This window comes from Schistocerca piceifrons, chromosome 6 (assembly GCF_021461385.2).
Source record: "Schistocerca piceifrons isolate TAMUIC-IGC-003096 chromosome 6, iqSchPice1.1, whole genome shotgun sequence".
Classification (NCBI taxonomy): domain Eukaryota; kingdom Metazoa; phylum Arthropoda; class Insecta; order Orthoptera; family Acrididae; genus Schistocerca; species Schistocerca piceifrons.
The window spans coordinates 298,551,759-298,577,192 of NC_060143.1; the positions used below are offsets into that span (position 1 = coordinate 298,551,759).

Below are 25,434 nucleotides of genomic sequence, written 5' to 3' on the forward strand. Positions count from 1 at the left end.
TGGTCAACTGCAGAACGATGCTTTTGGAATCTGCATTGGGCAGGAGTTAAAAGACTTCGGGACTCCAGCCACCAAGCTAAACGGCAATTCACCATACGCTCCAAAACCTTACGTACACTACTCATGAGAGAAATGGGGCGATAGCTAGAGGGGAGATGTTTGTCCTTTCCACGTTTCGGAACAGGAATGACGATAGCTTCCCGCCATCGTCTGGGAAAAGTACTGTCAGTCCAAATTCGATTATAAAGGCGAAGGAGGTAACGCAGACTATGGGTTGGTAAATGCAGCAACATTTGGACGTGGATACCATCCGGTCCTGGGGCGGAGGAGCGAGAAGAAGAGAGGGCATGTTGGAGTTCCCGCATGGAGAAAACAGTATTGTAGCTTTCGTGATTTTGAGAGGAGAAAGCAAGAGGTCGCACTTCCGCTGCACATTTCTCGGGAGAAACGCTGGTGGGTAATTTGAAGAGCTCGAAATCTCAGCAAAGTGCTGACCCAATGAGTTAGAAATTGCGACGGGGTCCACTAATGTATCATGGGCGACAGTGAGCCCAGAGACCGGTGAGAAACTAGGCGCGCCTGATAACCGTCGAACCCGACTCCAAACTTCCGAGGAGGGAGTGAAGGTGTTAAATGAGCTAATAAAGATTTTCCAGCTTGCCTTCTTGCTATCGCAGATGACGCGACGGGATCGCGCACGGAACTGCTTGTAGCGGACACAGTTGGCCAAAGTAGGATGGTGGCGGAAAACGCGAAGAGCACGTCGCCGCTCACGTATTGTGTCACGGCACGCCTCGTTCCACCAAGGAACTGGGGGGCGCCGGGGCAATTCGGAGGTGCGTGGTATTGAACGTTCCGCAGCTGTAAGAATAATGTCGGTAATATGTGTGACCTCATCGTCAACGCTGGGAAAGTGATGGTCATAGAATGTCGCTAGAGATGAAAAAAGTGTCCAATCGGCTTGGGCAAACTTCCAGCGTCGCAGGCGCATATATGGCAGTTGAGGCTGCAGTCTAAGGACACATGGAAAGTGGTCACTCGAGTGTGTATCAACAAGGGCGAACCATTCGAAGCGCTGAGCTAGCGGAACAGTACCGACCGAAAGGTCCAAGAGAGACATATTTGTCATGGAGGCAGACAAAAATGTAGGGACCCCAGTGTTGAGGCAAACTAGATCCGCTTGGTGGAAGACGTGTAGCAATAGTGAGCCACGTGGACAAGGATGTGGAGATCCCCAAAGAGGGTGGTGGGCATTGAAGTCCCCAACCAGCAAATAGGGGGGTGGAAGCTGACCAAGAAGATGAAGGAGATCAGCTCGTGCCATTGGTGTGGACAATGGAATGTATACAGTACAAAGAGAAAAGGTATATCCAGAAAGGGAAAGACAGACAGCGACAGCTTGGAAGGAAGTGTTTAAGTGGATTGGGTGATAATGGAGAGTATCATGGAGAAGAATCATGAGTCCTCCATGGGCTGGAGTGCCTTCAACAGAAGGTAGAGCAAATCAGACAGACTGAAAATGGGGGAGAACAAAGCAGTCATGGGGACGCAGCTTTGTTTCCTGAAGACAGAAGATGACCGGCGAGTAGGATCGTAAGAGGATCGACAATTCATCCCAATTGGCTCGAATGCCGCGGATATTCCAGTGGATAATGGACATAGGGTGAACAGAAAATGGAGGAATGTGACCAAGGTTGCTGTCAACTAATCGACTGCTCAGAGCTTGCGATCGACCGCATGGAATGGCATCCAGCCGAAGGCAGAAGATCCTGATCCACAGGTTGGTCTGGACCAGCTCCTGCCACCAGCGATTGGCCGGTTGATCGGCCGCCAGCAGTGCGCCTCGGCGACACAGAAGACAGCCGAGGGCGATTTCCTCCAGGTGGTGCTGTAGATGGGACACGGCTTGGCGGAGAAGGAGAGGAACTGGGTTTCTTAGTAGCCTTCTTGGAAATATGATGTTTAGATGGAGGAGGAACCGATGGTTGTGAAGTTGGGGTACGTAAAAAATCTTCACGAGTATGCTCTTTTTTCGAAATCTTGGTGTCTGACTTTTGGGCCTGAGATTTAGCAGAACCTGATGAAGGGTGAGCCATAGAGTGGGCAGGCGAAAGTGGTGAGGTTGAACGGGCGATCTTTGCGCTGGCCGATCTGACGACCGTGGCACTAAAGGTGAGGTCGCAAGTCTGCGTGGCTGCCTCCTTTGTTGGCCGAGGAGAAGCAAGGACAGTGCTGTATTTGCCTGTCTGAGGCACGGTGGGCTGTCAACTGGCGAATAATTTTCGAGCAGCAAAGGTCGACACCTTTTCCTTGACTCTGATTTCCTGGATGAGCTTTTCATCTTTAAAAACGGGGCAATCTCGAGAGGAAGCAGCGTGGACACCCATACAGTTGATGCAGCGAGGGGATGGAGGTGGACAAGCACCCTCATGGGCATCCTTGGCACACGTAACACATTTGGCCGGATTGGAACAGGACTGGCTGGTGTGATTGAACCGCTGACATCGATAGCAACGCGTAGGGTTTGGGACGTAAGGGCGAATGGAAATTATCTCATAGCCTGCTTTCATTTTTGATGGGAGTTGAACTTTGTCAAATGTCAAGAAGACAGTGCGGGTTGGAATGATGTTCGTGTCAACCCTTTTCATAACTCTATGAACAGCCGTTACGCCCTGGTCAGACAGGTAGTGCTTAATTTCTTCGTCAGACAATCCATCGAGGGAGCGTGTATAAACGACTCCACGCGAGGAATTTCAAGCGCGGTGCGCTTCAACCGGGACAGGGAAGGTGTGGAGCAGTGAAGTACGAAGCAATTTTTGTGCCTGGAGGGCACTGACTGTTTCTAACAGCAACGTGCCATTCCGTAATCTGGAACAAGACTTTACAGGACCTGCAATTGCATCAACACCTTTCTGAATAATGAAAGGGTTGACCGTGGAGAAATCGTGACCTTCGTCAGACTGAGAAACAACAAGGAACTGTGGCAATGATGGAAGAACTGTCTGTGGCTGAGACTCAGTGAACTTATGCTTGTGGGCAGACATAGTGGAAGGTGAGGAAACCATTGCGGAAGAATCCCCCATGATTACCGGCGTCTCCGATGGCGCGCTCCTCCCTTGTGGGGGCCCTCTCTGAGGGCACTCCCGCCTTAGGTGGTTGTTCACACCTCAGGTCACACCTCCCGACAAACGGACGGAGGGACCAATCGGCACTTTTGGAAGGTATCAGCTTGGGTAATCACCCCTCCCTGGGCCTGGCCATTACCAGGGGGTACGTACGTGTCCCACCAGTCTACCTGGGGGCGGGGAATTACACGTTACCCCGTCACCGGCTACGCACAAAAATGCGTGGGTTGGCCTTCAGACATGCACAGGGAGGAAGAAAGAGAAAGGGAAAGGGAAAGGAAAGAAAGGGAAAGGGAAAGGGAAAGGGAAAGGGAAGAAAGGGAAAGGAAAGAAAGGGAAAGGAAAGAAGAGAGGTCTCAAACGCCACAGCGGAGAAAAGGGTAAAGAGAAGAGGTAAGGAAAAGAGAAGGACAAAGGATGGATGAAGACATACAAGCAGAGAAGGCGAAGAATGCGTTACATTTACGAGCATCCGTCTCCGGACGAAGGCACAAACCGTACTCCCAGAGGGGGGAGAAAGGGAAGGAAAGAGCCAGAGGTGAGGGGAGGGGGGTGGGGGCAAAGTTGGTGGATAGGGAAGGATGCAGAAAAGTAAGGTATGCAGCCCGGAAAGGAAGGAGGGCCACATTAGCTCAGGGTCCCGTGCTCGCTACGCACGTATCCACAAAAGAGTTGTGAACCCCCTGGGGGGGCGGGGGGGGGGGGGGGGGGGGGGGGGGGGGGTACGGCCAGCGTTGACGCAGTGATCTGCCATGCACAAGCCTATTTATCAGGGACACTGAAGGTACTTCTGGCTCATACATTCAAATGAAATCAGCTGTGTCAGAGTACTGCATTGCACTGGCTACTCTATACGATGTGGCAATGTTGAAGATCTACTGCCTACTACTTCGTTCTGATGCTTGGTAGTGACTGAAGCAGTGGAAATTTGTTTAGTGGACAATTCATTTACTAGAGATATTGTTTCCAATCTGGACAAAGCACAGAATTCAGCACTTTCTTGGATAAACTCACAAAGGCATCAACAATGAAAAGGTGTCCAACCACTGATTCATTTCATGCAAAGATCTTTCCCATCAAACAACACTGCTGGCCCTTGTGTATTCTGTAGCAGTAAGTGGAACTGCACAACTCTCGTGTTTGAATCAATGGATATGACTGTTGTAGCTCCCTCTTCAGATGGCCAAAAGAGAACATGGCCAAAATATAAGTTGAACAAAAGAGAACATGGCCAAAATATAAGTTGAAGGGATCGAGTTTCTACGGCTGCTTGCACACAGGGAAAAATAATTCCCAGTTTAATAATGTCCAGATTCTATGAGAGGGCTCAAACATTTGAGCTTTGTGTTATGAAGAACCTAAACAAGCAAATTAACATTTTCATGAAATTATTAACATAAAAAAGAAAATAAGGAAAAAAGCAATACAGACCACTGTAAGTAAGAATAAGAGTGCATATATGCACTTTATACCAGTAATTACTTGATTAAAGACCACTGTCACACAGCAAATAGTAAACAGAGGAACTTCAAATAGTCTGCAATAGGACAAATTGAAAAGAACCCTAAATGAGAAGGTTCTTTATACTCTCCACTAACAGCTGTATCACAATTACTTATTTTGCTCATTTTGCATTTGCCTTATCTCCACACGGGATACTTCCTAAAGATTCAGAAAGTGGTGGTGTCAAAGGTAATACATTCACAAGTTTGTGAGCCTTGCTCCAGATGTTCTTGTTTTGAAAGTGTAATACAGATGTTTCTTTTCTTCGCCCACGAAGCATAAATATGGAACAACCCACCTCTCGAATATCATTTAAAACCATTTTTTTGTTAACAAATTGTTTCCCCTACTGTATGACATGATACATGAATTACAATTTAAGAATTGCTGTTTTGGTATGTTTATTCAGATATTTAAGAGAAAAAAAAAGAGGATTTGTTACATTAAACAAAAATGATAGGGGTATAAAAATCTGTACCTGTATACTGATCCCGACACTGAAAGTGAATTTTTATCACCAATTGAGCCACTATCACTGTGACTTTCTGAAACTCTTGACCTTGCTCGCTTCAATTTTTGTGATAGTTCTTCAGCACCAATTGTAGTCCTCCAACTGTTGTTTGATCTCTTCAAGCTCTATGAAGGAAGAAAGGAAATCATGGAGTCCCCAAGTATCTGTATTAAAGGACTATGAACAAGAAATAGAAGTATCCACTCATTGCATATTCTGTTACTGAGCAGTAGACAGGCACACAAGAGAGAGAGAGGAGTGTAGATCAGTATTTGTAAACACATGACCCACTTATGGTTCTCAGTGAGCAATTCACATAGGCCAGCATTTTATATTTTGTAACTCACCTCCATCGCCTTCATCTGTGGCAGCCTCCTGAAGATGCTGGACAAGGAACTCTGCAAATGCACCCTTCTTTTCAAGCAATTCCTTATAAGCACCAATCTCAGTAACTTCACCATCTTTAAGAACTACAATGAGGTCTACCTCTGGCAGGAAATGTTATACTGTGTGTCACCAGCACTCGTGTCTGCAAAACAAAGTCCATTTTAATGTTGGATGCTAAACATGAAAATAGCTACATTCCTCTTAACCCAACCTATAAAGAAAAAGTTGTTCACTAGACACTCCACAATGTTACATTTTATGTAATATTACTAATCACTTCAGTATCAGGAAATGCAGGTGGAAACAAATGATAGCCTGAATATTTCATAGTAATTAGGAAATATTAATTAGTGCTAATTTGCCCATTATTGGATTAATGAAGAACCGTGTGATGGGAAGTATTTATTAACGATACTATCATATTCTAAGGATTAGAGGTAGCAGGAGCCAAATATGTTCAAACAGCACTTATCACAATTATCACTAACCTACATACCAACTGTTCACTCTATTCACTATAATGCGTCTCAGTATAGATTTGATGTGCCTGTCTGCCACTCAATGCCTTCTCTGATTGGTAAGACATGATTTATCCTTTTTCATAACATTGTTATTCCAGCCCAAATTTTCCACTGTTTCCTTTTTGTAAATTATTAGTTTTAAATATTGGGAAGTTTATTTCCTCTGTGTACATGCATAATCCACTGAGGCACATTAACGTAGAAACAATATGGCTACAACAATGTCAGTGTATTAGCACACCTAAAATTGATAGTGACCCAGAAACAATGAATATCAATCCAAAGTTACACACTGTCCTTCAGACTATTTTTTTTTTTAAACATCTACTCACATCACTGGGAAGGTCTTTACATCAGCGGATTAATTAGTGTAAGAAATTCATCACCAGAAAGATCACAATGAAACTTACCTTCTTTTTCAGTATCCTGTTGGTCCAATAACATTTTCAAAGATGTGCTTTCCAACATGACTATCAACAGCACTGAGAGGATCATCTAGAAAATATATATCAGCATTGCTATAAACTGCTCTAGCCAAACTGACTCTCTGTTTCTGACCACCACTCAAATTTATACCCTGAAAGAATAAGAGAACATTTCTCAACTGGGACAAACAGCTGTGAATCAAATATATATAGAGAAAGAAATTTTGACTTATTCTGAAGTATACAATATGCAACACTAATCTCAAGCCAGATAAAGTAAGTACTGTAACACTTCAAAACCTGCCTCAGTTCTTGACTTTCTGTGTGTGCAAGCGCACTACATGTGGAGCCCTCTTATCCTGGGGTCTGAGTGACCTGCCTTTCTTTTTTTAACCCTCCCCAACCTAGGCCCTCTCCTCTAAAGGAAGGAACTGTTAGTTCTAAAACACCAAATAATGTTCACACATAATACTCTTATATGAGTGATATCAGTATTCTGAAACATTTCACATCTAAGTACTGGTCAGCACTTCTGTCTCATATTTATTAGTTTTCTCAATAGATTTTTTCCTTCAATGATGCATATATGTCCTTTTACTATTTCTGTCTTTTTTTTCCTTTTAGTTACTCAAGAAGATCGATGCTTTTGTTAACTGATAATGTCTTGTTCCATCTTTTATCAGTTTGTATCAGTGTGCATGTTGAATTCTTTAGACTTACAGTTTACTTTAAGCAGGGGTCGCATTCGAAAGGTACCGACTGCTAAATGTAGAAATTAAAAGAACATCACAGCTTGGGAACAAGATAGTGAATGACTTATTTTCAGTAACAAAAACTTGATCATTTGATGTAACTGGCCCACATTCTGAGATATTATCGTACTTTCTATTTGCTTTCTGTAATAATTTAGTGAAAGGTAGAAAATTACTTTTAGGAAGTGATTATCACTGTCTACAGCTTTGCATGAACACAGCTCCCATTTTATCGATTTTCAGTAAAGGCTAAAAAATGACACCTGCAGAATCCAATAAACTGACCCACTGGAAAGTGTTTGGAAAGTTATGTGGAATTAAAAAATTTGTAATGAGGGTGTCTGGAACATACTACAGCCTTAAAAGTCATATATTCCTGTTACATGCTTTAACATGTAGTGGGAAAGCTCTAACAGAATTCAAATAATTTGGCAGTAAAGGCGACCACACCAAATAGCAAAAGTGTTGGGTAATCTAAGTATTGACATAAAACAGAAGGAAAATTTGCTAGCTTTCAAAATACATCCTTCCTTACTCCAGCTAGAGAAAGGATTTATTCCTAAAGATAGCAAGATTACCTTCTCTTTCATGAGTGCCTGATAACAACAAAATGCTTCCACTGTTCAGCAGGTGGTCTCCTTTATCCTTTACTTACTAAAATATAATGTACAAGGACTCCATGGAAGAGTGGTTGGCCAAAGGAAATCTTGCATCCAGGAAGGAAGTAGTGAACAAAGAATGAAGAGGATATGATTACAATTCAAGATTCCCCCCCCCCCCCCCCCCTTCAAAGCCTGTGCATAAGTGGTAGGGTGCTCTGCTAAAATAATTTAGAATTCATTTCACCTATAACAAGTAGCACCATGATGATGAAGAGGACACCAGATAATTGTCTCAGGGTGCAGCTGTAACCAACTGAATATTTTAACTAAAGTGCAATAGGGCAGCATCTGGTAGATGGAAAGCTGTGTTGATTGTACAGACATCAATTAATCAATGATGCACTGAAAGTTATTAATTTTCTATGGATGGTAGTCTACAAATTACTACATGCCGAATACTATGTGGCATCAGAACTGCTATCTATGGATTAATAAACACTATCAATGAAATCATAAAATAATTGATTAAAAATTCTTTACCAAATATATAATAGAATTTGAAACTAATAAACAGTAATAACAAATAAGTTATCATTACAGCATTTCATTAAAGCCATAGATCCCAACAAAATGTAAGTGATAATTAGTACTGAAATTATATGGAAATAATTACTTTGTCATTGCACTTTAGTGAAGATAAAATTACAGTGAAAGAAGATTCAGTTATCCCTGAAAAATTAATAAAATAAACTTATATGTAGAACAAAAACCTTACAATTGCAGAGGGTAATCCATTATCCAAAACAGTGTGATATGACACTGAAGTGCTGAATAAAATTGATTGAACAAATTGATGGTACCATATACGACCTATTACATTTGGCTTACTCTGACTGAACGAAACTAATTCATTATTGTTATGAAGTGTGGTGACCACTGTCATACTATTTCAAATAACAAAACAAGAAACAATTAAGGAATAACAAAGACAAGAAATTTTCAAACTAATAAGCTTCTGATAAAAGTAATAACTTTTTTTATCTAACTCACTGCTGAATTTCAAATCATCCTTACCTTTTCTCCAATTTCTGTCTGATCACCACCCGGTAGCATCTGAAGATCAGGTTTAAGTGCACATGCATCTACTATTCGAAGGTATGAAGACTGCTCTAAGGATTTACCAAACAGAATGTTGTCCTTCAAAGTAGCATTCTGTATCCATGCCTGCTGTGGTACATAAGCAATTGAACCCTGCAACAGTAACATTTATAAAGCAGTGTTCACAAATAAACAGTAACTGGAACAACTATGTACAGCAACTTATTTCACACACTGCTTTATCAATACCTTGGTGTTAACCCTGCCAGTAATTTTGTCCATTTCACCAAGAAAAGCTGAAACCAGTGAACTCTTTCCTGAACCAACAGTTCCAACAACAGCTACCAATGAACTTTGTTTGATTTGCAGATTAATGCTTCTTAATATTGGACTTTCATCAGGGCCCCAGCTGAAGGTACCATTTTCCATGACAAGAGGATATTCTGCCAATAAAAAAAATAAGTCACAATTTAAGGAAAAAAGACTTACATTTTTTTATTACAGTTCTGTTGACTGCTACTGCTGATCAGTTAAGGCATAAAACACACTGCCACGCACAACAAATTATGAAATTATGGAAAGCTACAACTGACGATCCCCTCACTAAACACTGCAGGGAGGGGGAGGAGGGGGGGGGGGGGGACAATGACTGATCTGGCTTTGTAATATTAGCCAGCATCCAAGGAGTCTGCAGCTCAACTGTATGGTTAAATGCTAATGGCATCCTCTCTTTTGTAAAATATTTTGGATGTAAAATACATGAAAGGGGAAGCTGTGTGGTAGAATTTTGTACTGAACATAATTGAATAATCACTAACACTTGTTTTAAAAGAATCACCTAAGGTAGTATACATAGAAGAGACATGGGACACAGGAAAATTTCAGATAGATTATATAATGATAAGCAAAGATTTCTAGAACCAGATTTTGAACTGTTAGGCATTTTCAGGGGGCAGATGTGGACCCAACCCAATATTTATTGGTTTTAACTCCAAATTTAAACTGAAGAAAGTGTATAAAAATAAGTATGAATTTGAGGAGACAACATCAGAAGTCAAACAAAAACCTTAAAATTTGTAGTAACAAATCGAAATTTCGAACCACTATCCTGTAAATTGGTAAGCGTGCTACAAACAGCATGCAGAATGGCCTGTAGGTGGCAGCATAGTGCAGATGCACACATACCGTCGCAGTAACAGTATAAAGATGACTGCCCCACTTGCGACTTGCACCAGGGAAGAACAGTGTTCTGTTATTCACTTTTTGCATAGTGAAGGTGTGAAACCTATTGAAATTCATCGATGAGAAGGTTCAGTATGGTGATGCATGTTTGTCACAGCAGAAAGTCTATGAATGGAGTAGGAAGTTCACAAATGGTGTGACTTCAGTGGAAGATGCTCCTCATCCAGGTCAGACACAATGAGTTTTGACTCCACAAAACATTGCAGCAGCTGAAGCTGTAGTGAAGGAAAACTGCCGAGTGACACTGAATGACATTGCAGCATGTTTACAGATTAGTCATGGGTCAGCACACCACATTGTGTATGATGTGCTCCATTTCACGAACTGTCTGCAAGATGTGTGCCACAGCAGCTGATTCCTGAAATGAGAGAACGACATGTTGATGTTTGTGAAGAACTGCTTCGGCGCTTTGAATGAGAAGGTGATGGCTTCCTTGCAAGAACTGTTACTGGGGACGAAACCTGGGTTCACTTACACCAACCAGAAATGAAGAGCAACCAAGGAATGGTGCCATTCCTCATCACCCAAACCAAAGTAGTTTCGAACAAAACCATCAGCAGGGAAGGTTATGCTGACCCTCTTTTGGGACGAAAAATGTGTCATTTTGCAGCATTACATGCCTAGAGGGACCACTGTCACCAGTGCATCATACACAGATCTCCTAAAAAAAAAAAAAAAAAAGCGATATTGATTGCAAAGTGTCCTTTTGCAACATGACAATGAAGGCCCCACACTGTCCATACAACAGTTGCAACAATCACAGACCTGCATTTTGAGTGTCTTCCTCATTCACCATACTCACCAGACCTTGCCCCCAAGTGATTTACGTATGTTTGGACCACTCAAAGACGCAATGGGAGGAAAGACATTCCATTCTGATGAAGAGGTATGCCATGTGGTGCATGAGTGGTTGCGCGGACTACCAAAAGAGCTTTTTTCTAAAGGAATTTATGCACTTTGTAAGGGCTGGAGGACTTGCATTTGTACCACTTCTGCACAATAAATAATATTTAAAAAAATATTTAAGGTTTTCATTTGACTCACTCTCGTATAGACTATTTTTCCTAACTCAGCACCGAAATGACTAATGACGTCAGAAGCAGAAAGGATATACAATGCTTACTGGAAACAGCAAGAGAAGTATTTTTGCAAGAGAAATCTGTTAACACTGAATATAAATTTAATGTGTTAGGTTATCTGATCTGAAGGTATGTGTGTCCGGAGTGTAGCCTTTTATGGAAGACAAACATGGGGAGGAGGGGAAGGGGAGGGGGAGGGGAGGGGGAGGGGGAGGGGGGGAGGGGGAGGGGGAGGAGGGAGGAAGATATGGGAATCACATCAAACATTATATCATCCTGTTAAGTGCTGTACAGACCTGGACTAGAATGCCAAGAGAAGAACTAATGTCCAAGCAACTAAATGAAGTTTTTGTGAAGTCAGTCTTCAGTCTTGTGTAACAAAAATCAAAAAGATGAGAGCTGAATGTTAGGGAGACAACATATGAGAACCTTTGCAAGATAAAATTGAGGGGATAAAGGTTCATATCGTATGGGTGTTGGAAGGCATGCGTTATAAGAGGTTGTCTAGGAAGATGCACAAGATGAATATGGCAGCGCAAGATTAAGGAGAAGTGGCTCAACGGAGTGGAATTAAGTATTCAAAAAAGAGAAGACAACACAGAAGTAACAAAAGATTGGTGGCAAGAATTTCTTTGGGTTTTCTGAAACGTCCTTTGATAAAATTTTGCTGCAGTTCATACGTTTGCCTTTCGAATCCCTTTATTCACAGCTTAATGCTGTGTTTCATGTGTACTGTGCAATTATTGCCGAGTTCTGGAATGTATACCATGTAGAGTCCCTACTATTAGGTAACCTTGTACATACGTTACTTAGTCTACTAGTTGTACAAATCTTATTAATTGTTTTAGTTGCTGTTTATTATTTGGTTATCACTGATACAATTTTCTTGTGGTCACAGAGATAAGTTTTGATGTTAACACCCATACCATTTTACCTTGATAAAGGTAAGGTCCATTTGTTGCCATTGGATCTAATATTTTTTCCTAATGAGTTTGCATCCTAACTACCTGCTCTAAGCAGTTTTCAGGTAAGCATTTAATATTAATTCCTAGGATATCTCTTCACAACAAATACTCACAGAAGCATGATCGTCTCAACTGACTGTTGGGTGATTGATGCAGTCTCCAATGGCATTATGATTGGGGAGCAGATGTATGAGACACACTGGAAAGTAGTACCTCCACATTTTTTTATGCAAGAACTCTTTATTCTTCATGTCCATATATTTTTTTCTCAACAGTAACCCTGGCAACAATCATTTCGCCCATGGAGAAAATGGTTTGTTGATAAAGTCACTGTAGAATGTTCGACTTTGTTGACAGAGGCACAAGCCCACCTCTGCTTGCACTGCTTCATCACTATCAAAGTTAAGTCCATGTTCTTTAAGTTTTGGAAACATAACCATTGGATGGGGCGATGTTGGGATCACTTGGAGAGTGATTGGTGGTGATGAACCCGAGGTGTCAGATTGATGCAGATGTTGCAGTGTTAGTGCGTGTGCGTGTGCGTGTGCGAGTGTGTGTGAGAGTGTGAGAGAGTGTGAGAGAGAGAGAGAGAGAGAGAGAGAGAGAGAGAGAGAGAGAGAGAGAGAGAGTGAGAGAGAGTGTGTGAGAGTGAGAGAGAGTGAGAGAGAGTGTGTGAGAGTGTGTGAGAGTGTGTGAGAGTGTGTGAGAGTGTGTGAGAGTGTGTGAGAGTGTGTGAGAGTGTGTGAGAGTGTGTGAGAGTGTGTGAGAGTGTGTGAGAGTGAGAGAGAGAGAGAGAGAGAGAGATCATTCATTGCCATACTGAAGGAAAGGGTGCTCCACTTGTGGATGAACTCTTTGAATTCGAACCGGATTACAGCAAGGTATTTCTCACACATGAACAGTTATGTCACACACTGCAATGTTAGAGACTACAATTGTAAGGGCTGCAAATAAATAAACATGAAGGGTAAAGATGTAGAATATTAAGAATGTTTGTTTAATTTAAAACACTAAGACCTTTCACATAGAAAATTTGGATGCATTTCTTTTCAGCTTTCCCTCGTACTAGTGAGCTGAGGTTTTTAGGGATTGGCCCTCCAATCTCTCTTCACTCTCTGAACAAATTCCTGATGTGACATGAGTGAATTCAAAGATCCTGTGCAGCACTTGGCTACTTCATTCTGTATTCAGAACAGTAGTTGTCTCCGAGTTGTGACAAAAAAAAAATGAAGAAATATATGCTGCAATGACATGTTCACAAGGCAGTGATCAAGCACCTAAGATGCATTTCCATAGATTGTTTTTATCAGAGTAAGAAGACTGCAAATTCATGGTAACTGATGACTGACAGTAAAGGATCAAAATCCAAGTCAATAAACAGAAACAATAAAAAATGTTACCACAATAATACACCTAAATTCGAAGATTTTGGGTTCTTAATCTGGACACCATTTTTGAACCTAATATTTAGTTGGGTGTTAAGCTGTATTTGAAGTACTGGCTGGTATCTGATAGTATTCGGGGATTATGGTCTCGGGAAAGTTGGAACCAGTGGTATAGACTAATGCTTTGAAGAATAAAATAGTAATGGCAATTGAGTAGTGTAGGAAAAGGAGTAAGTGCTTTTTGAAGTGGTTGCTTTTTTCATAACCTACATGTAGAGCTAATCGAGAAGTAAGTACCATAACTATCAGATTGATTAGATTAGTGCTAGTTTTTGTTAGGAAACTTTACAGCAGTAGCCAGCACTGATTACTTCTGCTTGTTAATGTATATATCTATTCTTTCCACATGCCAAAAGACCTCCCTTCATGATGTAATTGAGGGAATATGATGTGATAATGGCTGAATGAATAGAACTCCTCTTATGTTCTAAATAATAGCACATATTTAAATAAATCCTATAGCCTAACAAACTTAATATGCTGAATCACTGAAGTTGTACTTACTGTCAGAATAATCATGTGTAACATTATTGGGGTCCAGTTCTTCACAATTCATGAACTTATTCATTCTCTTTATTGACACATTTGCCTGGAGATCAGAGATACACAGTTACTATCACACAGTGGCAAACACCAATTACAAATTAAAAATACTTCCAACTAATTTCATAACAAAGCCCCAAGTAATGAACAGAATGCTCTGAAATGTGCAGTTAATGCTCCCAGTTTCTGTACATTTCAATAGAAGAAAAGCATTTACACATATATATTACAGATCGTGTCTTCTATTGATTATGTTCACAGGCACGCACCACGATGTGGAACATGACGAGGGCCTTAAATATTGATATTTACAGCAGTCCATCATTTCGAGGGAACAAGTACAAATGAACTGTTTCCTGTATTGTTATTTTCAAGTTAAGGCAACAACTTTTTAATCATAAATAAATAAAATTTTATTATGGGTTATCACATTCATGAAGTACCAAGAATGAAGCAGTCACTACCCCAAAACATGAATCTGAACATTAGAGCATAACTAAATATGATTGCAGATGGAAATATATGGTTGGTGTGGGGGGGGGGGGGGGGGGGCCTCACACACTGTTTGAATAGAAGTATACATAACATCAACACCTGATAACATACAAAGATTTCCAACCATCAAGTTCAGAGACCAATCTTTAACCCCTTCCTCCTCCCATGTAACTGCTTTCCATACCCTTACTAAGCCATGCAACAAAATGCTTGATCCCTCTTTCTCAGTTCAGATCATAGTCATTTTATTCCAATATCTGCTTGCTGATTAAAATATCACACAAAGAGTATGTAGTTCTCTTCCAGTTTTAGTTCCTATAATGATTACAGGATCAATACACACAACAACAAATATTCAGAGCACCCATTCATCACTAACGGCTTCAACTTTGTAGCGATTGGTGGTCTAAGTAGTCTCCAGAATAATTATTTGAAACTACTACTCTTTTTATCCAGAACTGTCTATTATAGTAAACCAACCAACCTTATCAGCTAATTATGTTTCATTCATTTTCATAAAACAGCCAGAAGATTAGGAGCACCAGTCAACTACAGATATAAACATGACTATGTCGCAAACAGTAAGTGATGCACTATGAGACCTCTCTGATGCATATGATGGCAGTATACCTTACTGGGGAAGACGCTATTATTTCCAATCACTCGGTTGACAACACTATTATGAAAAGCATAGATTCAAACTCATGACTGACGTGGTGTTGAGCCACAGACGTACACAATAAAAAGACTGCTAAACAACCTTACTTGGGGAGGGCTCTCTCTCTCTCTCTCTCTCTCTCTCTCTCTCTCTCTCTCTCTCTCTCTCTCTCTCTCTGGCTGTTGTGGCCCAACTGTGGACTACAAGTGCAATTGCGTCTGACATGAGCAGCAATATGGAGCAGGCGATGGGGGCTCGGAGGTGGTATGAGGTCGAACAGGATAGGAATAATAGATCTTGCACTGCCCGTGAGTATGCAGGGATTTGTTGTGGAGATGAGGCTGCTAGGTGCAGAAACAGGAGGCTGTGCTGTGGAAGGGGAATGGGGAGAGGAGAGGAGAGGAGAGGAGAGAAGCACAGAAGGAAAAAGATGCACTGGCAGAATAGAAGGCATGTGTAGTGCTGGAATGGGAGCAGGGAAGAGGGTAGGTAGACAGAGGACAGGGAAGAGGGTAGGTCGAGGCCACTGGGGTTACAGGAACAATGGCTACAGTGCAGAGAGATTTCCCACCTGTGCAATTCAAGAAAGCTGGTTTTGGCAGGAAGAATCCAAATGGCACAGAATGTGAAGCAAGCAGTCATTTAAGAGAAGCACATTGTGTTAGGAAGCAAATATGGTAACTTGGTTGCTCAGCTGTTTCTTTACCAACAACCCCCAGCCCCAGCCCCAACCCCTGCCCTCTTATCCCCAACAACCGCGACGCAATATATAGTCTGCAGGTGGGCCACAGCAGCCTGAGACAGTGGCCAGGCATGCGCATTTTCTACTTTGGAAGAAGGCCTTTTGTCCAAAAGGTTGAACATACAGCAATCTGCTCATTCTGCCTGTTGCGACTCAACGTCACCTCTATATGGTGAATATATTATTATATTATATTATATAATTATACATATATATAATTATATTATATTATTATTATTATTATCTAATTGGATAGAGAAAAAAATAACTTTATCAGTGACTGATTCTTTCTTTAATATTGTTATTCCATCCTGGACATCCAGTGTTTTTGTTCAAGGAAACTGTTACAAGCGGAAAATTTTGCAGCCATTGTTGATACAATGACAATCAGTTATGACTTCCATATGGTATAGGAAGGTCTAATTGGTTCTCACAACAGAAATGAGTTGTCCTGTCACGTGAAAGAAACTGCTTATACATTTGTAACATTGCTGGCCATATCAGGATGTACAATCTCCAAGGAAAATAGCTGCTTTATATGTTCAATGAGGAATATATGCAGGTCAGTAATGGTAGCATGTTACATGGTCGCACATCTGGCACAACTGTGGTTGTTCCACTAAGACATGAACTTCATATGTATTATGGCAGGCCAATTTTATCTCTTCAATGTTAGTGTCTTTGGCACTGTGCTGTAGTTGTTTTCACAAAAACGAAGGTGTCCCAACAGTGTTCCATCTGAGATTCATTGAGGTACATGTCAGACCTAATGAAGCACCATTTGTGAACTGCAGGAATTGTGTTACCTGTGTGGGATCATGAGAGGTCATTCACTTACTATCCCGCAGTAAACCTTTTTAGAAATAATCCTACAGTGAATTGAAACTGCTTTCCCAACAAAGGTCAACCAACGTGCTATTGCACATATGCGCATAATTTTCTGGCTGAACAGTGTATAAAATCTTTAGAGCTTACTTCTGTAATGTTCATCAATTCAATCAAATCGACATCTACATATCTACCCAATGACTTACCTTTAAATGTTTCGAATAGTTCAGATTTCAACAATTAACCAAAGTTGCATACATATCTTGTACGTAAAACTACAGGAAGGGAAAGATATGACTGCATAAAACTGAAAGTAAATACACAACTTTCCATGCATTTATTACTGGTGTGGAGTGGAAAAAAGGAACTACATTAAATATAAAATTTTTGAATGTACAATGAAATCTCAGTACAACAATAGCATAAATAACAATAATACCAGTAGCAGTACAAAATAATTTATTCTTGCCTCAAATTCTATTGTTGCAATGTGAATGCATTTCAATCAACTATCAAACAGTATTCCGGGGGATCGGATATGAGTAAAAGGTTCAATGTCCCCTTCATTCTACTTACCTTCTCATTGTAGAAAGTTGAGACAAGCAGGGAACGTGCCAGCCAGTTGTGCACTAGCCACTGGAGTGACTGCTGTTTTATCATGTAGGAGTCTTTGGCACTGTACTTTAAAAGTTTTCGCATAAGCTATTGGATTCCTGGTAATTTCCCACCCTACTGTACTAGTCACGTTACTAACTTTGCTATGGGCCTTTATCAAGGTTTTGATCCAAAAATGGCTTGGAAACAACTGTCATGTACACCTGAAGCAGTTCCAGCTGCGTTTGATCATCAAGAGGATACTTCAGATCGAGATGACTGCACAACCTTGACCTAGAAGCCCCGTCTCAGGATTTGAAACTGACGATGATTTGAGGTGAGGGGTGTTCGACATCAAGATCATCAGCACCCTGATGAGAAGTCGGCATGCTAATCTCATGTGTGGGGATGAAGGCTGTCCTCACATGCGGAGCAGTTTATAAGATTTAGAACTGGAAGCATCATGAATAGTGATATAGAAGATGGGCGTGAGAGCTACAAGAGTGACTGAGAAGGAATGGATAATAGGAGATCGAGTTAGGGGTGGATGAGAACACAAACTAGACTGAAAAGCCTTTACATTCAAGATATTCATGAACCACCTCATCAAATATGATTACTCACGTGATTGGATTTCAAGGGAAGGCATGGGGATTACAAATGAAAAAACCTTATTCTCACTTTTTATGACTTGCACGAAATGATGGGAAACATCGTTTGTCATACTAGTAATGAAATAGAGCACTCAAATCTTAAGAAGAGTGACCCAAGATATTAATTTTTATACCCAACAGACAGGACAGATAATAGCTTTCATTGATTTCTTGCTCATGAGTGGTATCTTGAAAGACGACGAAAATACTAGGGAGATGAGAAAAGCTGTAGATAAATTAGCTGCTTTTCAGAAAATAGGGGTTACATTTGTCTGCAGTACTACAACCCATCAGAGTACTTGACAGCAGATGAAACATTGCTCAGTTAATGTGCTCAGCATCCCTTCAAAATATTTATACCATCAAACCCTAATAAGCTTGGTCTAAACATAGTTTAAATATGTGAAGTCAGAATGTTCTATTACATTTAAGGTATCCCAAGTACTGGAAAAGAATATACAGAAAGAGAAGGGTAATTTACCCATACTGATCAATGTGTTCTTGGGAGTTACTGTATCAGTAATAGGAAGCAGCTGAAATGTAACAACTTGTTCATTTCACATGAGTTTATACAGAAACAATGGACAACCAAGTGTAAGATACTATTATCCATATTGTCAGCAGCCTCTGCTGGAACTGTAAAGTTGTTCTTAATGGAAAAAGGAATGCTCGAATACTGCGAGGTGAGAGCTTTTCGCGTGGAAACTGCAGAAGTCTTGGGAAAAGGTGAAGAGCTGCGGAAAGTATTCCCTGTCACAGCCAATCAGAATTTGCAAATTAAATTAAGAACATTTAAGTTGTGTGATGCTTCAAAAGATGCAAATGGAAATGAATTTTGTGCCAAATGCCATTCATATGTATCTGATAAAACAGTATAGTGTAACAGGTGCACTATACTCTTTATCTATTTACAGAAAAATTATATTTTTGCTTGTATTATTTTGCATTTTGTCAAAAAGGACCATACTCTCATTTAATTTTGTGTAGGTATTTTGATATGAATTTGAAGGCTACTAACGCCTAATGATTATAAAGAATTTCCACACAAAGGATTTTTGTGATTTAACATACTTTTAAACAATGAAATTTATGGATACTAAGTATCATTATGCACTGTATCTCTACACTACCATATTTACTCGAATCTAAGCCGCACTCGAATCTAAGCCGCACCTGAAATTTGAGGCTCGAAATTCAAGGGGATAGAAAAGTTTTAGGCCGCACCTCCAAATCGAAACAAAGTTGGTCCATTGTAATATGACACACAATTTAGGTCGAATGAATGACGATACAGCTACAGTAGTTTGGTTCGAGTCGTAAGCCTCCAGCTAAGCTTTACCAGGTAGCCATTGCTATGCGTCAGGTGCTCCGTCCGTATTTATACGGATACCCTTCCTTTTTCACGAGCTTCGTCTGGTTTGAAGTGATTGCTTATTTTTCTTTGATCTGGTAAATGCCGTTCTCTTTGTTGTAGGTGTTTGAGTCACTCTAACCTGAAAATGCATTACTGTACTGTGTCATGCATCGTTTGTTGCATTCTGATAATGAGTGTTTACGACCTGTCGCCGCTCGCAGCATGGCTTGTTTTTGTGCGCGCTACCGCTGCTTACAATTAAAAAAAAAAGAGAGGAATCGTCTCATTAGCGAAACAATGGCAAGAGACTGCTATTTGTTGTTACTTGCACTGATGCTTTCTTTGATAATGATCAACAAGCACCAAATAATAGACTGCTTATGATAGAAGATGTTCTGAACGAGAGTTTAGCGAAAAATTTTCTCCATTTGAAAATCTTCGCGGACGCCTCTTTAGTACATTACATTCTGCACAGAAATTAGAGTCATCTTAGATTTAAAAATCTAGTCAATTGCCGTGCTTCATTTCCGACTGTATCACTATTAGGCATAAGAATAATACGAATACAAACATGACATGCTATGTATATTCTTCCGCGTTTGCTGTTGTCTCACTCTAGTTTCGTAGTTTATTAGGCAGACAGGATTTAAATGAGATAGCAACAGCAGAGAATACATGGCAAAATGTTTGTATTCATGTTATTCTTATGGTGAAGAGAATATTGCATGTGATTCACAATTCATAAAAGTTCCTATTAGCAACCATCTCTTCTCACAGGTAGGAAAAAATTCAGAACGTAGAGTTGGCCATATTGACAAACATCTCAAACAGTCTTGCCAGCTGGATTTTCGTAGTACATTGAAATGCTGCTACTTTCAAAGATGAACAATACGGAATTTGTATTTACTTAGTTGGATAATGTATGAAAATGCAGTGGTCGAAACTCGAGGCAGAGAGAAAAAAGCTCGTCTTCCACTTTTTTTTTTTTTTTTTTTTTTTTTTTTTTTTTTTTTTTTTTTTTTTTTTTTTTTTTTTTTTTTTTTTTTAATTTATTTGCTGACGCAGAGGTTTTGGCGCCAGTATTTATCTTTGTAGCTGCAAAGCATGCCTGTGTAGCGCTACATATATTCGACAGCAGAAGTTAGTTGTGGCGGCACCCACCAACATTTTTCAGAACTTCCGCTTACTTTGCACTCGATTCTAAGCCGCAGGCGGTTTTTTGGATTACAAAAACCGGAAAAAAAGTGCGGCTTAGATTCGAGTAAATACGGTAACTCCATTGGAAAGGGAGCAGACAGGATCTGATCCAACAGCACCATCTATTTCATCTCAAACCACCATACTACTTGACGGTTAAATGATAACTGAACTACTGTTTGTAAAAAAGTAAAACACTCGGAACCAATGGTCTCCAACACACCATGTTAAGAGCAGATGTAGAACAGCAGAACCATAGTAAGTGATTTTAATGGCAGAGAGGTAAATGAATAATGAAGTGTCACTATGCATTGCCAAGATCACAGGCGAAATATCGACATGTGCGAGTGTTCGAATGGGAAAGAATGATTAGTCTCCAGGAGGCCAGTCTGTCATTCCATGAAATTGCATCTTGTACAGGGCACAATACATGATACAGTGAGGTGTATGTGAAACCAACAGAGAGAAGGGGGCCGTAAAAGTGCCAACCAAGTAATGGACAACACAATGTGACCACAGCACAAGATGACCACCATCTTGTCCACTTGGCCATAACAGACAGAACACCTCCTTCCACTACAACGGCGGTGGACACATCTGCATCAACTGTTCAATGTTGTCATCTGCAGGCTGGACTGGTAGTACACACGCCACTGCATCAGTTTCCACTGGCCAAAATCCTCCAACACCACATACTGCAATGGGAACACAGACAATGACGGTGGCGTGCTGGGTGGCAAAATGTAGTGTTTTTGGACGAGTCTGGCTTCAACTTGTCATACAGTTATGGCAACAAACACAGTCAGTGCCACTGCAGTGAACACAATCAGGCAAACAGCATTACTGGGCAGTACAATGGACGTGGTGTGGGGGACCATTGCTTATAACATGCAATCTCGCCACCTACGTCTTGAGGGCAATATGAATAGCTACTGCCGCAACAGAGTTTCTACACCCCATGGCACTGCTCCTCCTGCAGGTCATTCTTCACGCCATATTTCAGCAAGACAATATCTGGCTGCATATAGCAAGACACATATACCTTTCTTCAAAGAACAATGGGTACCACTGCCTCCCTGGCCTGCCAGTTTGCCCGATGTGTTACCCATCGAACATGACTGGGATACGGTTGGTCAGCAAATTGTTCATTCAGGTCCTCTTGCAGCCACAGTTGATGCTTTATGGATGCACTGATAAACCATGTGGCAAAGTATTCCCCAGCAGCGTGTTCAGGCACTCTTTGATTCCATGCCAGGTATCTAGCAGCTCTGACTGCAGCACGTGGTGGCACTACTCTGTACTGAATTTCCACAGTCACAGTGTATGTGCAGGTCTGTAAATCTAATAATTTGTGTAGTGTCATGTCCACAATTGGTGGAATAAATTTCAGTGTTATTACATCTCTCAAGCTGCTTGTTTCCATTTCTCTGAACAGTAGTGTATGACTATAATAGTCTCCAACTGCAATAACTTCTGAAGTCACATTACTGTCTTGCACACTGGTTTTCTTACCAACTAAATCGATATGTAGCAAGAGACAATGTTTTGTTCTTTGTATTCATCCAAAACAAATTGAAGAGAGCTGTGTGTAATGAATCTTCCAGAGAGAGATGAAGTGGGGCTGAAGACTCTTAGCACAGCAGAAAAACATACTGCACCAATACTAATAACTCAACTTTTTAAACTTAATTTACCATTTTGTGCAATCCACTAAGACCAAACTGTTTCAAAATTGTTTTAACAATTTAAATGTAACTACCACAATGAACATTTTTAGAAAGCAGATACTATCAAAACTCGAAATATTTAATTTCATTCTGTGCATAACACAAATATTTGGGCATTCATGTTTTTTTTATTAAAATTTTGAATAATATGTGACTCAATACTTCTATTTCTTTAACTTTGTTAGAATGCATTGTTTAATTACCTGCAAGACTGCCATAATGAGAATTGCTTTTGCATGTCTCCTTACAGCTTTTTTGGTCTGATGATGTCATTGTACTGAGATTTCAATGTAACACTACAGTAATACACTGCTACTAAAATATGTAAAAGAAATAATGTGTGGGCCGAGATAAACTGAACTGCGTAAGAGAACTGATACTCAGTATTGGAAAATATTTTGTTCTCCACATAAAAGAATATTCGTAACACATATTCACACTGCCTACAGATGGACTGTACAGTTCAACACTGCCAGCATTAACTGTGGAGATAGAAATGCACATAAATAGGTTTCCGTCTTTTTGTCATATATTGATTACTTAAATTCAGCTTATCTTGGCTCACCCTGTATTTGTGAAACAGTCCAGTCAAAGTTAGGAATGTAAATATCACCTACAATATGTAACAATGAAGCACATACATGCATACACATAGCTATATGTGTTAGAATGGCCGAAGAGTTATTTACATAATGTTAATATAACAGGAAAAGCAAGCATGAAATGAATTAGTATGTAAATCCTCTCATTCAAACCACTACTGTATCTGTGGTACTGAATATTACAAGCAATTCTTTTTCTTTCTTTCAGAAATTTGGTGCAGCACTTGCTCCTGAACCCACAGTTATGTTAGTAACTGTAAACCAAATTGGCTACTACAAGGAAATGTTTCCACCAGTACCGTATGCCACGACTGATGCAGGTGTGTAAGTGTTTTTGGACTCTTGACACAGATGGGATTTTCCAGTCAATACATCTTGACTGTCAGTCCCATTTTTTTCTCTCTCATTTTGTGTCTGTCATTTAGCTGAAGATGTCTACATAATAGCTTTTTCTTTGGAAATGTTGAAATTGGTGTTTGTATATATATGAGTTTACACATAGTAACTAAAAAAGGTGATACACTTAAAGAGAAACAATTTGTTTGTGTGGACAGAGGACCAAATCAATGAAATAATTTCACCAGCGATCCATGGAGAAGTAAAAAAATGTATATCTGCCATGGAAGTTCGATATAAGAGTTCCACTGCTGGATGTGGTTATATCAAAGAGAGAATCCCTGAAAATGAATTGTGTATCACAGCTGCCATGGAAGAAGTCAATTAAAAATATTGTCAATAACAGCAGCTGAACTGACAACAATTCAACCTTTGTGGGAGCTCATATAGTCTGGACAGAAAATTCTGGGTGTAGTTATGACAGAAGACTTCTGTTACTAAATTATGTAAGTGCACTTGAAATGTGTCTACAATGTCTTCAATAGTGGAAGACAGACAAAGTTTCAGTAACAACAAGGACAGCAGAAAGACACATTGCTGTTCATTAAAACCGCAGAAATAGTTATCACTGCTGTCCAAGGGCACGCAGAAGAAATATGTAGTCAAATTTTAATGCAATCCCATATTTTCTGCAGGTTTCTGCAAGTAAAGTGATACATAAAGAAGTCTACATGCCAAGTAGCAACAGGTTAAAGAAATGTGCAATCTTTCCTTCATCCCACTTCCTTCCCCTTTAATCCTTCTGCCAAAAGGAGGAGACACTGGACTCTGAAAGGTTGTAGATTTCCATAAGCTTTGTATGTTTTTTTTCTCCTGCCTCTGTTTGGTGAGTAGATTTTTTTTACCTATTCAATTATATTTTCAAAAATTTATTATTTTTGTTGATAAATCTCCTGCTACTAAGTTACACAAGATATTCACTAGGCCACCTTCCTGAGTAGAGGGCACTGAGAAACATTTTGTAGGATGAGGGTGGGTGAAATAATTGTGAAGCTACATTACAATAAGACTTCTAGGTTCCTGAACTATACAGTGCATAGCCAAGACCTAATAAATTGAACACCACTGCTTGACATGAAATTTTTAGATTAGATGTGTAGCTGTTACATCAAATATAGAAACAAAACTTTCAAGTTTGCTTTACAGGGAAAATATATGACATTGCTCTTACTTCCACTCTTAGCACAAGATACAAGAAACTGTAATGTGAAGAACGTAATTAAGAAGCATGTTTAAGTAAATATTGCTGTTCTACTCCACTACAGTGCCCGCAAATGCACAAATGAGACAAGATTTTTTTTTATGAAGATGTGAAGAAAATTAGCGGCAACATGTGAGGCACGCAGACACATTATTTAAGGTATTGTAAAGTGAATGGAAATAGAGACACCACTGAGCTGTGATGGACATAAAAATAGTAGCTGGTTGATACTATGCACATGAATTAACTACAGCAGCCATAAAGCAGGAACTGTAGGCTGGACAGACCAATGACATAGACTTTGAAATACATTGTCATAGGTTTTTAACAAATGTAATAAGTAAAGCAGAAACACATATTTAAATAGTTAATGATACAACAGTGAGAAAACTCAACACTGTGGAAGAAATTAATGAAAGAAATGAACCAAACATAAGTTGCCAAACAGCATCACAGTCCTCAGTAAGAAATTACAACAGGAAGAGAGAGCAGTAACAGCAGCTACACACTACTTTTATCTACAGTTTTAAGTCCTCTATCAGTACACAGCATATTTAAATACAATGAATTTCATAGCAATTTTGTTTATGGAAGAAGCGAGCAAATCCAGCTGCCTGTCACCTTACACAGATTGCCTAGTGGCTCTTGTCTACATCTCTTATGACACAGATATGAAGCACAAATGATTTTGCATAGTTCGTCACGTACCAAGCCTACGAGCTGGCTCAGAAATTTTTTAAGAGAAACGGCAATTCAATCAGAATTCTTTTAAGCTGGATTAAACAGATT

General features: G+C 40.1%; 1 protein-coding gene across 1 annotated transcript in view; it reads right to left on the minus strand.

Moving 5' to 3' along the window:
• LOC124802918 (multidrug resistance-associated protein 1-like) overlaps positions 1–25,434 on the minus strand; it is a 370,137-nt gene that overhangs the window by 93,856 nt on the left and 250,847 nt on the right. Inside the window, 8 exon segments of the mRNA XM_047263989.1 lie at positions 5,107–5,231; positions 5,233–5,264; positions 5,487–5,637; positions 5,639–5,668; positions 6,454–6,624; positions 8,901–9,077; positions 9,174–9,367; positions 14,160–14,244. Of these exon segments, the coding sequence (XP_047119945.1) occupies positions 5,107–5,231; positions 5,233–5,264; positions 5,487–5,637; positions 5,639–5,668; positions 6,454–6,624; positions 8,901–9,077; positions 9,174–9,367; positions 14,160–14,244 (965 nt within the window).